General features: G+C 38.4%; 1 protein-coding gene across 2 annotated transcripts; it reads left to right on the top strand.

The window, feature by feature from the left end:
• Positions 1–1,290: 1,290 nt before the first annotated feature.
• On the top strand, positions 1,291–8,523 carry LOC149794230 (uncharacterized). Of its 2 annotated transcripts, none has more exons than XM_089966548.1 (2): positions 1,291–1,383; positions 5,958–8,523. In XM_089966548.1, exon 2 carries the CDS (start codon positions 5,990–5,992, stop codon positions 7,883–7,885), a length of 1,896 nt encoding a protein of 631 aa, XP_089822674.1. In that variant the 5' UTR covers positions 1,291–1,383; positions 5,958–5,989; the 3' UTR covers positions 7,886–8,523. The 2 variants fall into 2 exon arrangements, with proteins under 2 accessions (XP_089822674.1, XP_089822673.1); XM_089966547.1 differs by lacking the exon at positions 1,291–1,383 and adding an exon at positions 4,815–4,948.
• The last annotated feature ends 4,051 nt before the right edge of the window (positions 8,524–12,574 follow it).

The following is a 12,574-nucleotide window of genomic DNA, read 5'->3' as shown; positions in this document are numbered from 1 at the left end:
TTATGATCAAAATCCATGGGGCGGATTGATGCAATTTTATGATCAAAATGCAAGGGGGCAGTTTGATGTATTTTTATGATCAAAGTCCATGGGGAAGTTTGATGCAATTTTATGATCAAAATCCATGGGGCAGTTTGATGTATTTTTACGATCAAGATCGATGGGGGCAGTATGATGTATTTTTATGATCAAAATTCATGGGGGCAGTTAGATGTTATTCTGATTTCAAAATCGGGGGGGGGGGGGTAGTTTTTGATGTATTTTTATGATCAGAATCCTGAGGGCAGTTCCATGCAGTTTCATGGTCAAAATCCATGGGATAGTTCTATGCATCTGCTGATCTTCTGTTCAGGAAATGCTAATAAAAGGCTGTCTTTCTCTAAAATATATACTTACTACAAGTTTGCTTAGTGGCAGCAGTCTATAAATGCTGTGCAATTGTCCTTATTATAAAAAGAAATAAGTATGAAATTGCTATTATATTTTGAAAAAAAAGTAACAAAAACCAGAAGGCCTGACACAAGTTTCAAACTTGGCTGGATAAGCTCTGATCTATTCCCCCAATGACGTAATGGTTAACAGCTTGTGACTGAATTGTTCAGCTGGAATCTGTTATGCAATGGTTTATTTTGAATGCTCTCACCCGTTGTTAGTGAATACTTCAGCAAGTTTGCTTAGCATGTTGGCCTATCGTGGAGGTGGGAGCAAGCATTAGTAGGGTAGTAATTCGGTTGCTATAGTAAACCTTATAAATAATTTTAAATTTCTGAATGCTCATGATCAATATATAGTTATCAGTATAGACACATCCTAGTCCGAGCTTACTCTGACTCTTGCCACCCCATTTTTGATATTTGGACATTTATGTTGGGGTGTACAAATATCAAACATCATGGGGTTGGGAGGGTCTGATGAAACTCGGACTAAGACACATCCTCGATGACAGCTAGCTTCTCTGTAGTGAAAACCATATTAGATACAGCATTTTCTGGCTCTGCGTGTTTTTAAAATGTGCTTTCATTGCTGTACCAAATAGTTGCTGACTTCAGTAACGAGTCTATTGAACTCGAGTCAAGTCTGTAATGGGACCGAAATTCAAATTCCATCAATAAAACCACGTTTTTTTTTCTTCTTCAGTTACAACTAGTTTAAGCTCTTAAAATATTCTCTTTACTAAAATCTTATTTTCATTATTAACCAATCCTGGCCAACCACATGGGCTGGTATCGTTGCTTACAATTTACCAATCATATATATTCTATATGTACATGACACAAGTTGTAAGCCCATACCAATATGGCGGCCATCTTAGTGATGAATCTCTCGTTTGGATTGAAACATGGTGGAGGAGACAATGTTAGAGGCCCAAATGGCCTCAGTCAGGTTAGAAATTATGAATTGATGACTGAAATGATTATATTTTCTTCCTTTCTGAATACCCGTAAAGCCGGCCATTTTTAAAGTCGATGACGAGTGAAAAGCTGCTTGCCTTTTCCGAAACGAGGTTACTCCCCTTGAATTTGAACTCTTTATTCTACAAGCTTACATCCACCAACAATTATTCGCAACCAGTCGCATTGTTATAGTAACTTGATGTATAACCTGAAAAACCTAAATTAAAATTAGCCCAACACGTTGAACTTTGGACATTTACTGTTTTAGTTCTGTATATCAGTGGATATCATTTGTTATTAATATGTAAAAAGGCATGGCTGGTCTTAGATTTATTTTCTTTCATGTTTACAAAAGAGATTGCATAATAAAAAAACATATTGTCCCCACAAATTTCCTTTGATATCGAAACCCCTTTAAATAATTCTTGGTCAGCATCCTTTATTATGATAATCAGCCATTTTGCAAAGACCAAAGCAATACAAGTGAATAAGTTATATTGACATCATCGTGTATACGCTGTTCAGATAATGTGACAGTAAACAGCTCATTTTCAAAAGTTGCTGAAAGGACTGAAATCAGAGAAAGCAATACAGTTTAATTGAATTTAGGTGGATTTTGCAGGTTTGTTATATTTCTTCGGTTCACTAATAGCTAAGCACTAATCTGATTAAACTAGTTTAAAATTTTTAAAGCTGAAGAACGGCAGAGAACAGAACAGGACATTATTGAGAAAAAATACTCGTACTGGTAAGGTATACGAGTCAAGTACAATCTTGGGTATATTTATGAGAGGCCGTCTTGTTATAAACCAAAGTGAGAAACGGGAAAACGCCGAGACAGAAAGTTCATCTCCAAAAACATCATTTTCACATTTTATCCATTTTCTTTCTTCATATGGAATTTTATTACTCTGAAAAGTTTCAACAGTAAATTTATTGTTTGACATCCTAAAATTTAAGACGGGTAAGTACACTTTTTTCACGGAATTCGATTAAATATTCTTCCAACAGGATACCCTTATTACAAAATGTAAAATTCTGTATTTGGATAAAACATTTTATAGAAACAAATAACAAATTTTGTTTATGTTAATGACAGCGCATGGTTTTAATATCATTCCTTTTTGTATTATTTAACAATTTCTCATATCCTACATTCTTATGAATCGTTAATTTATGCTCAGAATGTAGCACGCTTCGATGATTTCTCTATCAACGGGCGCTATTTTTTTATTGCATGGTTCGCGGAGGTTATAGTCGTCTTGGTTGATAAATCAGTTCATCACCCGTGATGGTGTTGACTGGTGGTTTAAGGGCTGATATCGCCTATTCATTAAAACCTGCAAAAATCTGCACACTGTACATTTATACACCTACTGGTATTTCTCGTGGCCGTGGAGCTACCGTTGGCTGCATGGTTCTTTTGGTGACATGAACATTATATTTCCTGAGCAAATCCTTTGTTTGGTGATTTGTAAATCCACATGGAATACCACAACCCTCTGTCCTGTGGCCATTTTGAATTTTGGGCTAGACATGGCTGTTACCAATTACCGGTATGTGTCTAAAGTGTACGGAAGTTTGTTCCGGAAAGATCTGCATGCAGCAAGATTGCACATTTTAATGAACAGGTGACATCATAGCCACATATCGTCCAGCAGTATCAACACAGATAGGGGGTGGTGGTGTTTGATTTATTGGGCTAATAGTCGTCCTTAAGGACTCATAGTAATAATGATATAGAAACATTGGAACCAGTCTGGAAATATGTAAACATAAATACATAAATACAGTATATATGGGTTTGACTAGCCAGGGTTGCTTGATAATGAAAGTAAAAATAATAATGTAAGAGCTTATCATTGTGGTAATTGAAAAAAATCAAGAAAGACATCGTGTTACTGATGGAATTTCAGTACTTTTACATACTTGAGTTTGGAACACTATTTATTGAATTGAAAGCTCATGTTTTCACACATATGTAGATCCAGAAAAAGCCACGGATCATATAGTTTTCTCTACAAAGAAGCTGTCACCTAAGATGCTTTTATACTGATAAGTATATGTTTGATTATTTGCACTCAGAAGTTTAAAGTCATCGATTTTATTTAATGGGTTTGCAAGTCCATAAGAGTTTCCAGCTCAAGGGCGATAAATCAGTTTCCGAACAGGCATATAGAATGTCTGATATTAGCGTGACGTTATTTGTGTCATTCCTCAATAATGTCTCTAAATATTAACTTACTTTCAAAAGCCAGTTGATAATAGATGATATACAATTTTATATACCGCTCCGGTGGCTTAAGTGGTTAGAGCGTTCGCCTTGGATGCGGGAAGTCGTGGGTTCGATCCACGGCCGAGTCATTCCAGACACTTATACAAATGATACTGGCAGCTGCCTCGCGTGGCCAGCAGCATTAAGAGGTTATTGTGAGGACTGATCCGCCTGTCTCTGTGTGTGTGTGATATTTTGATTTGTTGTTGTTGTTGTAGGGTTTAACGCCATTTTTCAGCACACGATAGGCTATACATGGCGGCCAGTATTTAATGGTGGAGGAAGAATCCGGGAAAACACAGGAAAGAACCACCGACCCACGAGAAGCTACTGGCAAGCTTTCTCGCATACCCAATTGGCTGAATCCGAGACTCGAACCCACGCAGACAGAGGTGAGATGGCAGTGATCCGTAACGGAGAGTGCTTTAGACCACTCGGCCACTCGGGACCCCATTTTGATTTGTTAACGTAGCATTAACAATTTTTCAGTCATATCGCTACCATGTTTGTAGTGTGGCAGTTTATAGTGATGACTAGCACTGGGGCACCATGCCGCAGATATGTAGCATCATGTCCCATCCCGTCACATTATCCTGATACCAGACCGACGAGTCCTAAGACTAACCTCTTGATGCTGAGCGCCAGCTGTTAGTACCATTTTATAAGTCTTTGGTATGACTCGGCCAGGGTTCGAACCCGAGACCTCCCGCATCCAATGCGGTGGGTTATGATAATACATGCCTGCGGCATGATGCCCAAGTGCTATATATCACTATTCACTGACACACTGCCAACATCGTAGCGGTATGACTGAAAAATTATTAAGCTACATTAAAAATCCAAATCATACCCACCCACCCACACTCATGAAGGTATACATTATCCAGCGTGTAATAAAAGCGTGCAAGTGCAGAGGGAGCCTGTTACTTTCCTGGCGACATTTTCCAGTGTCCCTCGCCTTCCTTATTTTTTTCTCACTGTAATTATGCTAAGTCTGTCACCCCATTCAATTCCCACCAGCGCCCCAGTTTAGGTTACCGTTGTCACTGGCTCACAAACAAGCTATTGACGGCAGAAAGAAAATCAATAATATTTTGAATAGACCCTTTTGTATGTTGTACAAGGTTTCACAATACACATGGAATGACGCGTCGTCGCAAGGAGAAATAAAATTTCCAAATTGACCCTGGTAAGAAACGGGAGTTGATCAGTATGGACAGGGCCGATTTTAGGCAGGAACACGAATAACCCATGTCAGTTAATAACCCAGCACAAAAAGGTAACGGTCTATGCTTTAACTCTTGCTGCAAATGAAGGTATATAAGGGGTTTGTTTCGATAGCCACATGGTTTTTAAGTAATATGTGCTGCTCTGTCAAGTTCGTTCGACATATTCTCAGTTGAGTTTCTTTTGCTGCTTACTACTTGTTTGAGTCAAATAAGGGTGGGAGGCATGGGCGTCTGCACTTGCCACCCCCACCCCCCATTTTACATCTAAACATGTTTTGGCCTACATCCGTACACATTAACAACTGACCACTACATGTTTGCCCCCCCACCAAGAAAAGCCGGCGACCTTTATGGGAGGGGGTGAGGGCGAAAGGTTGGGGACTGCGTTACAAAAATGCTAATCGATCGTGCACTTGAAGTATTGAGAAAAGAGATGTGACTGTTGACAGTACATTGCAGTGTCGCATAATATAGTATAGTATAGTATAGTATAGTATAGTATAGTATAGTATAGTATAGTATCGTATAGTATAGCGTAGTGTAGTGTAGTACAGTGTAGTCATGTATAGCATATCAGCATAGAGTATCATTGGGGGAAATCTGATTGCGATAGTCTGGCTTCTCATTTGTGAAATTCACAAATTTTGCTGTGTAAAATGGTAGTCAAGCACAACCTCTACAAATAAACTCAGCCTAAAGATGCACATGCATATCATTTGTGTGCCTCCCTTTTAACTGAAAACTTTAAACATAGCAAATTCCAGTTAAGGCGCCTTTTCTCCTTATGGATCCAATAAGAAAATAAATCATACAAAATGGTTAAGTCGCAAGTATATAAGATATTAAGTCGTTTCCCCTGGCTTTACAGGACAAAGTTATCTTTTCCATAACCCACTATATTACCTATAGTATTTGAGGTCATTGGCTTGGGATTGAAACGTTCATGAGCATGAATGAAATCTTTTGTTAAAAAAACAGACAAAAACAAAACCTTTAGCAGTTGAAATAAATAAGGTTGGAGGCGATACTGATAATGATATACCATTTATTTACTCGCAGGGTCATATATAAAGTTGAATCATTCGGACATAATGAGTGGCGATCGTTTGGCCAGCAAGTTGCGAGAGGACTACCTCTGCTGTCGCATCTGTCTCGAAGAGTACAAAGAACCCATGCGACTTCCATGTGACCACAGCTTCTGCAAAAATTGCCTGAAAAACATCGCCGAGGTAGCTTTCACACGTGAGACTTCTAGATTCGTTTCATGTCCTCTTTGTAGAACTAGCATCACATACCACGGAGCTACGGTATTTGATCCCAAACAATGGGTAGAAAGCTTGCCAGTTGATTCTTTGCTCAATGCTATTCTTCAAACAGTGGAAGAACATAGTAAAGCAAAAGAGGCCGTCAGTGGATCTTCTAGATTTTGTGCTCAACATGAAAGCAAAGTTAAGGAAGCTTATTGTGTTGACCATGCCCAAGGCATATGTTGGGAATGTGCTGCACGTAACCACAAAGCGTGCAAATGTTGCTCGGTTGAAGAGGCCCTTCAGGGCATGAAACCTGAATTGGATTCCTTGCGCCAGTTCCTCCGGGATCAGGTTACGAGAGCAGAAAGGCTTGGTGTGATGGATCGCCGAATTGACAGTAGTCGAGCGGAAGCTTTGCATGAGCTGGAAAGTGTTGAACGATCTTTAATGGAGTTCATGCAGAAGGTTCAGAGGCAAATCAAACTGCTTCGCGACGAAATAGGACGCTTGTATGGAAGCCATCTGAGGAAAAGAAAGCTCTTTTACTCCCAAGTGACATCTCTTCTAGAGCTTGAAAGTAGTTTTGAATTCATGTTTGAGGACGCTGACACAGTCGGTATTCTTGCTTCTTTGTCTGATGTCAGATCACAGGCCGAGAAAGCTAAACAGGAATTCGACTCCATTGACAAAGATACGAAGTCCAATCTATCAGAAATTGTTTTCATTAAAGATTCCTACACTCAGAATTTTCTTTCAGATTTCACTAGTATTGGATATGTTGAGTTCAATATGCATGAAGAGCATGCAGTGGTTGGGTCTGGCGCCTCAGGGTTATCTCTTCCGTCTTCATTGGTGCATATACTTCATAGAGAGCGTCGTAACATTCCCAGTAATGAAGTGTTTCCTACATTGAAGCTTTCGGAATTGTTTTCAAGTTTTGATGCTCGTCTGCCGGTTGAAGACACGTGCCGAATCAATGGTATCGTTTCCTTTGAGGATGAACCAGACATCCTCTATCTTCTTGATACGGTGAATGAGAAAGTCAAGAAATTCAGTGCATCGGGAATTTATGTTACTAGTCTGGACCTAAATGGCATGCCACATGGAATGTGCAGCATTCAGCCAGGAAGAATATTGTGTGTAACACAACCAGAGAAACATTTACTTGCATTCATACATACTACAGACAGACTGTCGATTTCCAACTACTATATTACAGAAGTGCCCTACAATGGGATCTGCCAAATTAGAGGAGATACTTTGGCAGTAACAGCCTGGAGCAATCTCTGTATAGATATCCTGAATATCCAGGGAGATGTGCTCACCAGAATTGATCAGGATGTTGTGACCGGGGCCCGAATTTTCAATGTGCCAAATGCCATCTGTTCTACACCGTCTGGCAAATTTGTGGTTGCAGAAGTGGGAAACAAATTGACCTGTATAAAGGCGGATATTCAGAGACACATGCGTGGCCATACCAGTAGAATCCGAAAATGGGAGCATTTCACCACCGTCCCAGTCCTTGATATGGCTTCTGATTATAGAGGGGTCATCTACGCATGCCTGAAGGAGGAAAATAGAGTCTGCGCAATAGGACCCAAGGGTGAACTGCTGAGAGATAACGTCATGACACAAGAGTGTAAGGTTCTGGGACCGGTGGCAATTTCAATCACAAAGAAATTTATGGCAGTAGCCAGTCAACAAAATGAAATTAGAGTCTTTAAAACAGACCAATGATTCTCTCTCTCTCTCTCTCTCTCTCTCTCTCTCTCTCTCTCTCTCTCTCTCTCTCTGACGCACACAACAATAATTGAGCTTTTAGGAATAATTCCATGGGGAAATGAAGAAATAGGGTCAAATTAGAAAGCGGAGTATTAAATACGTATCGGTTATGGGACATAACGGATAAAAAGGAATATAACTATAATATAGAACAGAATGGTACATTGAAAACGGAATCGTCATAAATCACTGGGGTGACAAACCATGTATTTTCTACTTATATGCAACATAGATTAATCAGTAAAGTTGGCAGCAAATCTGAGATAGATATGCAGGCTACCTTGCACTATTAATCATCAGAGTCATTTTGAAATTACTATTCCAATCATTTTTAATTTGTTTATATACCTATTAGCTATACTATTTATCATTTAATGTTAACTATGGTTATAATATAGTCATTTGCATTTTCAGTTGACTGTTTTCAGCAGTGGTATTTAGATATGAATATTTGTATTTGACACGTTTGAAGACCTGTTTATATTATGCTGAAATGGCATCTTCTGTGAATCTTAACAGATCATCCTTTAGATTCATTTGAATTTATTTTGTTTTGCTTATAAAGGAAACATAAAAATGGTTTATATTTTGTTTACTGAGTTATATATTGTTTGTTCATTTTTCCGTAATTAAGGTTTGTATAAATACATGAAACGTTCTTATATACCACATTCGCACGCGCTTATTAACATTTGTGTGCAATTTTGCAAATGTACGTACATTTTAAAATATGAACTCATTTTAAAATATGAACGCATGCGCACACCTCGGACAATGTGCAAAGTGTGTAAATCTGAGCATGCGAATGCATTATATATATATATATATATATATATATATATATATATATATATATATATATATATATATATATATATATATATATATATATGTGTGTGTGTGTGTGTGTGTGTGTGTGTCTGTGTCTGTGTGTGTGTGTGTGTGTGTTCTTTGAAGTTCTTTTCATGGCGTTGTATGGGAGGGAGGGATGGGTGGATTGGGAATATGATGAATGTAATGGGGTAGAATAAACAAATATATTCTAACCTGCTTTATATGTTGCTGTCTTCAAAGTGAGAAAAGTCTTTAGGATTGATGGTTGCTTAACATATTTCTTTATGCAATGATGTGGTTTAAGGGGCATACCAAAAGTGGTTGTTGAACACGTGTTAGCTTAATAGAGGTGACCTTTTAATGCGTGTTTGACGGTAAAATTCTTCATCCCAAAATGTGTAATTAGGAGGAAGAGACATGGATTTAAATCAAGAGTTAGAACTTACGAAAACTTTCAAAATATGCACATGCCTATGCTGATACGGTTCGAATTCTGTAGACTTTGGTTTCCAGATGCAAGAGCAAATAAAACGTGAATTCCAACAAATTTCGATTGAACGCCTTCAGGTGCACAGTAAAATTGAAATGGTTCAAGTCTGAAGTATTAATAAAGAAGCTTTGGGCCTCATTACAACTGTATGAGACTCATAGTTAGAGACGTTCAAACAATAATGCCTGGCTAAAGACAACGATCGTTTTAAACTCTCGACAAAATTCAACAGTTCGACATTCCCATGTCGTGCTTGACACGATCGATGGAAAAGTCACTCTTCAAATGCGTTTCACCTTCTAATAGTAGTGGACCGTGAAAAGTTTTATTGCTGAATGAAATTCGCAGTACGAAACGCAGTATTGTCCAAACCGACAACCATCAAGATCAAATGTGCTTTATCCCTTGCCATTGTAGTTCCTCAAACCTATCCAGAGAAGAATGATACAGCGGACTGGAACCTATCTTGGGCTTGTCTTCGAAAATTGGACACACCCCAACAATAAAGAGATGCAGAAGACCTTCAGAAGCAAAATTGCATTTCCAATGAGTGTGGCGTCCCTGAAATAAAGAAACTTCAAGATGTGTAGGCCCCTGGTTATACTAGGAAAGTATACCCTCAGGTCGTTCAATGAGCTCTCGTTGTTTGAGGATCAGACTTCTCAGGCAGAAAATACAATCACGTGCATCATCTTTAATAACATTTTGATGCTATTTCTGTTATAACATACTTTCCTGGACACGAATATTATTGCGAGAAATGTTACCAAGGATTCTCCAATCGGGACAAACATATTTATTGTGGAGATATATGTCCTGGGCGTTTATATACCAGACCTTTCATTCATGAAGGAAATAAAATAATTCATTGCTCTTCTTGCAACCGAACCTTTTCGGTCTATCTCGTTGCGAACAGCATCGCACGAAACAAGTTCAAGAACAGAAAATTTATTGCAAATTATTGAGATTGTGTTTCATTTGTATACTTCTTATTTGGACGAATAACTAACAGACAAACGTTTTCACAGGAAAGAAAAGTTGTAACTTTTGTGATCAGATTGTGAACTTAGAGCATCGGTATTACATTAATAAAGCAAATGAAACCGAGAACGTATTAAATAAAGACCAGAACAAGAGCAAAAGAAACGCGTGGGTTTAATCTTATATTACTTTGAATGTTCACAAGAGACTGGAATTTACATCACTAAATTTTTGGTAGCTCATCGTGCTTGTGACAAATGTATACAAGAACCTATATTTTATAATTGTCAAATTGTAGTAAGATTTCAACAGGACGAGAAAAGATCATTGTATTGAATGGATTGTAAATCCCATTGACTACGCTTGGAGGGATGAACACATCCAGCGTTACGGGACCTGTCATCTTGTAGATCCCATTGACTACACTTGGAGGGATGAACACATCCAGCGTTACGGGACCTGTCATCTTGTAGATCCCATTGACTACACTTGGAGGGATGAACACATCCAGCGTTACGGGACCTGTCATTTATGTACTACAGTCATGACTACAATTTCTGAGTAGACTACGGCATTTCTCGAGAAAAATTATTCAGAAGAAGGGAAGGTACCGAATGTCCAATAAGAGAACGAAGCCAAACGTATATACATGAAAGTAGGAAACTTGAAGTTTAAAGATTACATAAGTTATTGGGCTATACCTTTGGGTAGAATGTCTAAAATATTTGGAATTAAAGAAATGGCAAAAAGTATTTTCCACAAGTTTTCAGTACCGAAGTTAATTAACATGTTGTGAAACCGCATTTGCCTGGTAACTACAACGTCGAGATCCATTATAAGCCTAGCACTAAACTTTCGACTATTATTTTTGGATCATGAAGTTATCGCTCCCTTGAGGGAAGCTTCTACCATTGCTAAGGCGTGTCGATAAGTCTATCGAAAAGAAGTTCATGCAGGAAAAGTTATCGCTCTGTCAGCCGTCGATACTCAGCATAATGGTTTGCGCTGGCTGCATTGCTTGTGTGATAATAAAGACATATGGATACAGCATGCAAGAAACGGTGGTGAAAAAAAGATTGGAAATGTTTATGTGGATGACTCGGATTTAGAACCACCCTCCCGATCGTTTAATAATTTCACGGATGTCCCAATTATTTTCTTCAACGAAAACTGAATAGTCCTTTCTTGGTGTTCGCCATGGAAGAGTTGTACGAGCAAACATACCAACAATGCCTAAAGTTATAAAGTCAAGGATACCAGTGATGAAAATGTGGGAACACGAACACGATCAAAGTTTCAAAATTTAACCAGAACTTAGACATAATCTCGACATGGGGAACATCGAACCTTTAAAACCAAGAGATATTTTCTCCTGAGGTCGAATCAATATTGCTACACGTTTTATGTGACGTAGACGAATCTCAAGGAGAGCAAATCAAATACATCAGTGTGTGTTCCGTGTGTTCTTAGGTGAGCAGATATGCTCGATTCCCTACCATCAATACTGAAATGTTTACAGAACACGTCGACGTGGAATACATTCGGCAATACGAATATTTGATCAAATGCAAGGTGACACTACCGAAGAATTGGTACCATCCTGATTTACCACATCATTGCCAAGGTTTTCTTTATTTCGTAAGTGTGCTGAAACGTGTAATCAAGGCCTACCTTGTCGCCACAAGGATCAAGAACACACTTTGGTAGGAACATGGGTAAGTGTTGAATTGTTTCATGTTCTCGTTGGTGGATACTGCTTTTTAAAAGTATACGAAATTTGGCACTTTCTTATCACATGACAATACCAAAAGGACAATGATTCGTGTCCTGTAACTTTCTCAGGCTACGTCAACGAATTCCTAAAACTGAAATAAGAGCTAGCGACAATCATTATTGGTGTCGATTCCAGACGACAAATATAAATTGAAAGAACGATACAGAACTTGAAAAAGAATAAGTTTGGAACACGTGGAAAAGAACAAAGGAAAACATTCATTTGCCAAAGTCATGTTGAGTTCTTACTGGGGAAAACTGGCTTAACGTCCGATATTACCTAGAATGTGCATTGTGTCATTGAAACATCTATTGCAAGTCTGAGTTTGCAACAAGGCGACATACATTTGTGGACAATTTTACTTACCAGCTGCATTAGTTATCTTCTAAAAGACCTTCCTTGAACTATACTATCGACAGTAACAACAACAATGGTAATTTCGCTGCCAAAACCAGTCACAACAATCTTTTGGAACATTTGGAAAATCATTCTCCTTTGACAACGAGTGACACCTCAGAAACCAGAACCATCGAACAATGAATAGCCACTTTATATAACATTACCT

This window comes from Sinohyriopsis cumingii, chromosome 8, assembly GCF_028554795.1.
Source record: "Sinohyriopsis cumingii isolate HCF-2022 chromosome 8, ASM2855479v2, whole genome shotgun sequence".
Taxonomy (NCBI): domain Eukaryota; kingdom Metazoa; phylum Mollusca; class Bivalvia; order Unionida; family Unionidae; genus Sinohyriopsis; species Sinohyriopsis cumingii.
This window is presented reverse-complemented; position numbering and strand designations above follow the sequence as displayed.

Coding starts and splice junctions, on each gene's coding strand:
- LOC149794230 (XM_089966547.1), top strand. CDS start 4,921: ATGTCAGTTAATAACCCAGCACAAAAAG. Junction 4,949..5,957: donor TAATAACCCAGCACAAAAAG/GTAACGGTCTAT, acceptor ATTTACTCGCAG/GGTCATATATAAAGTTGAAT.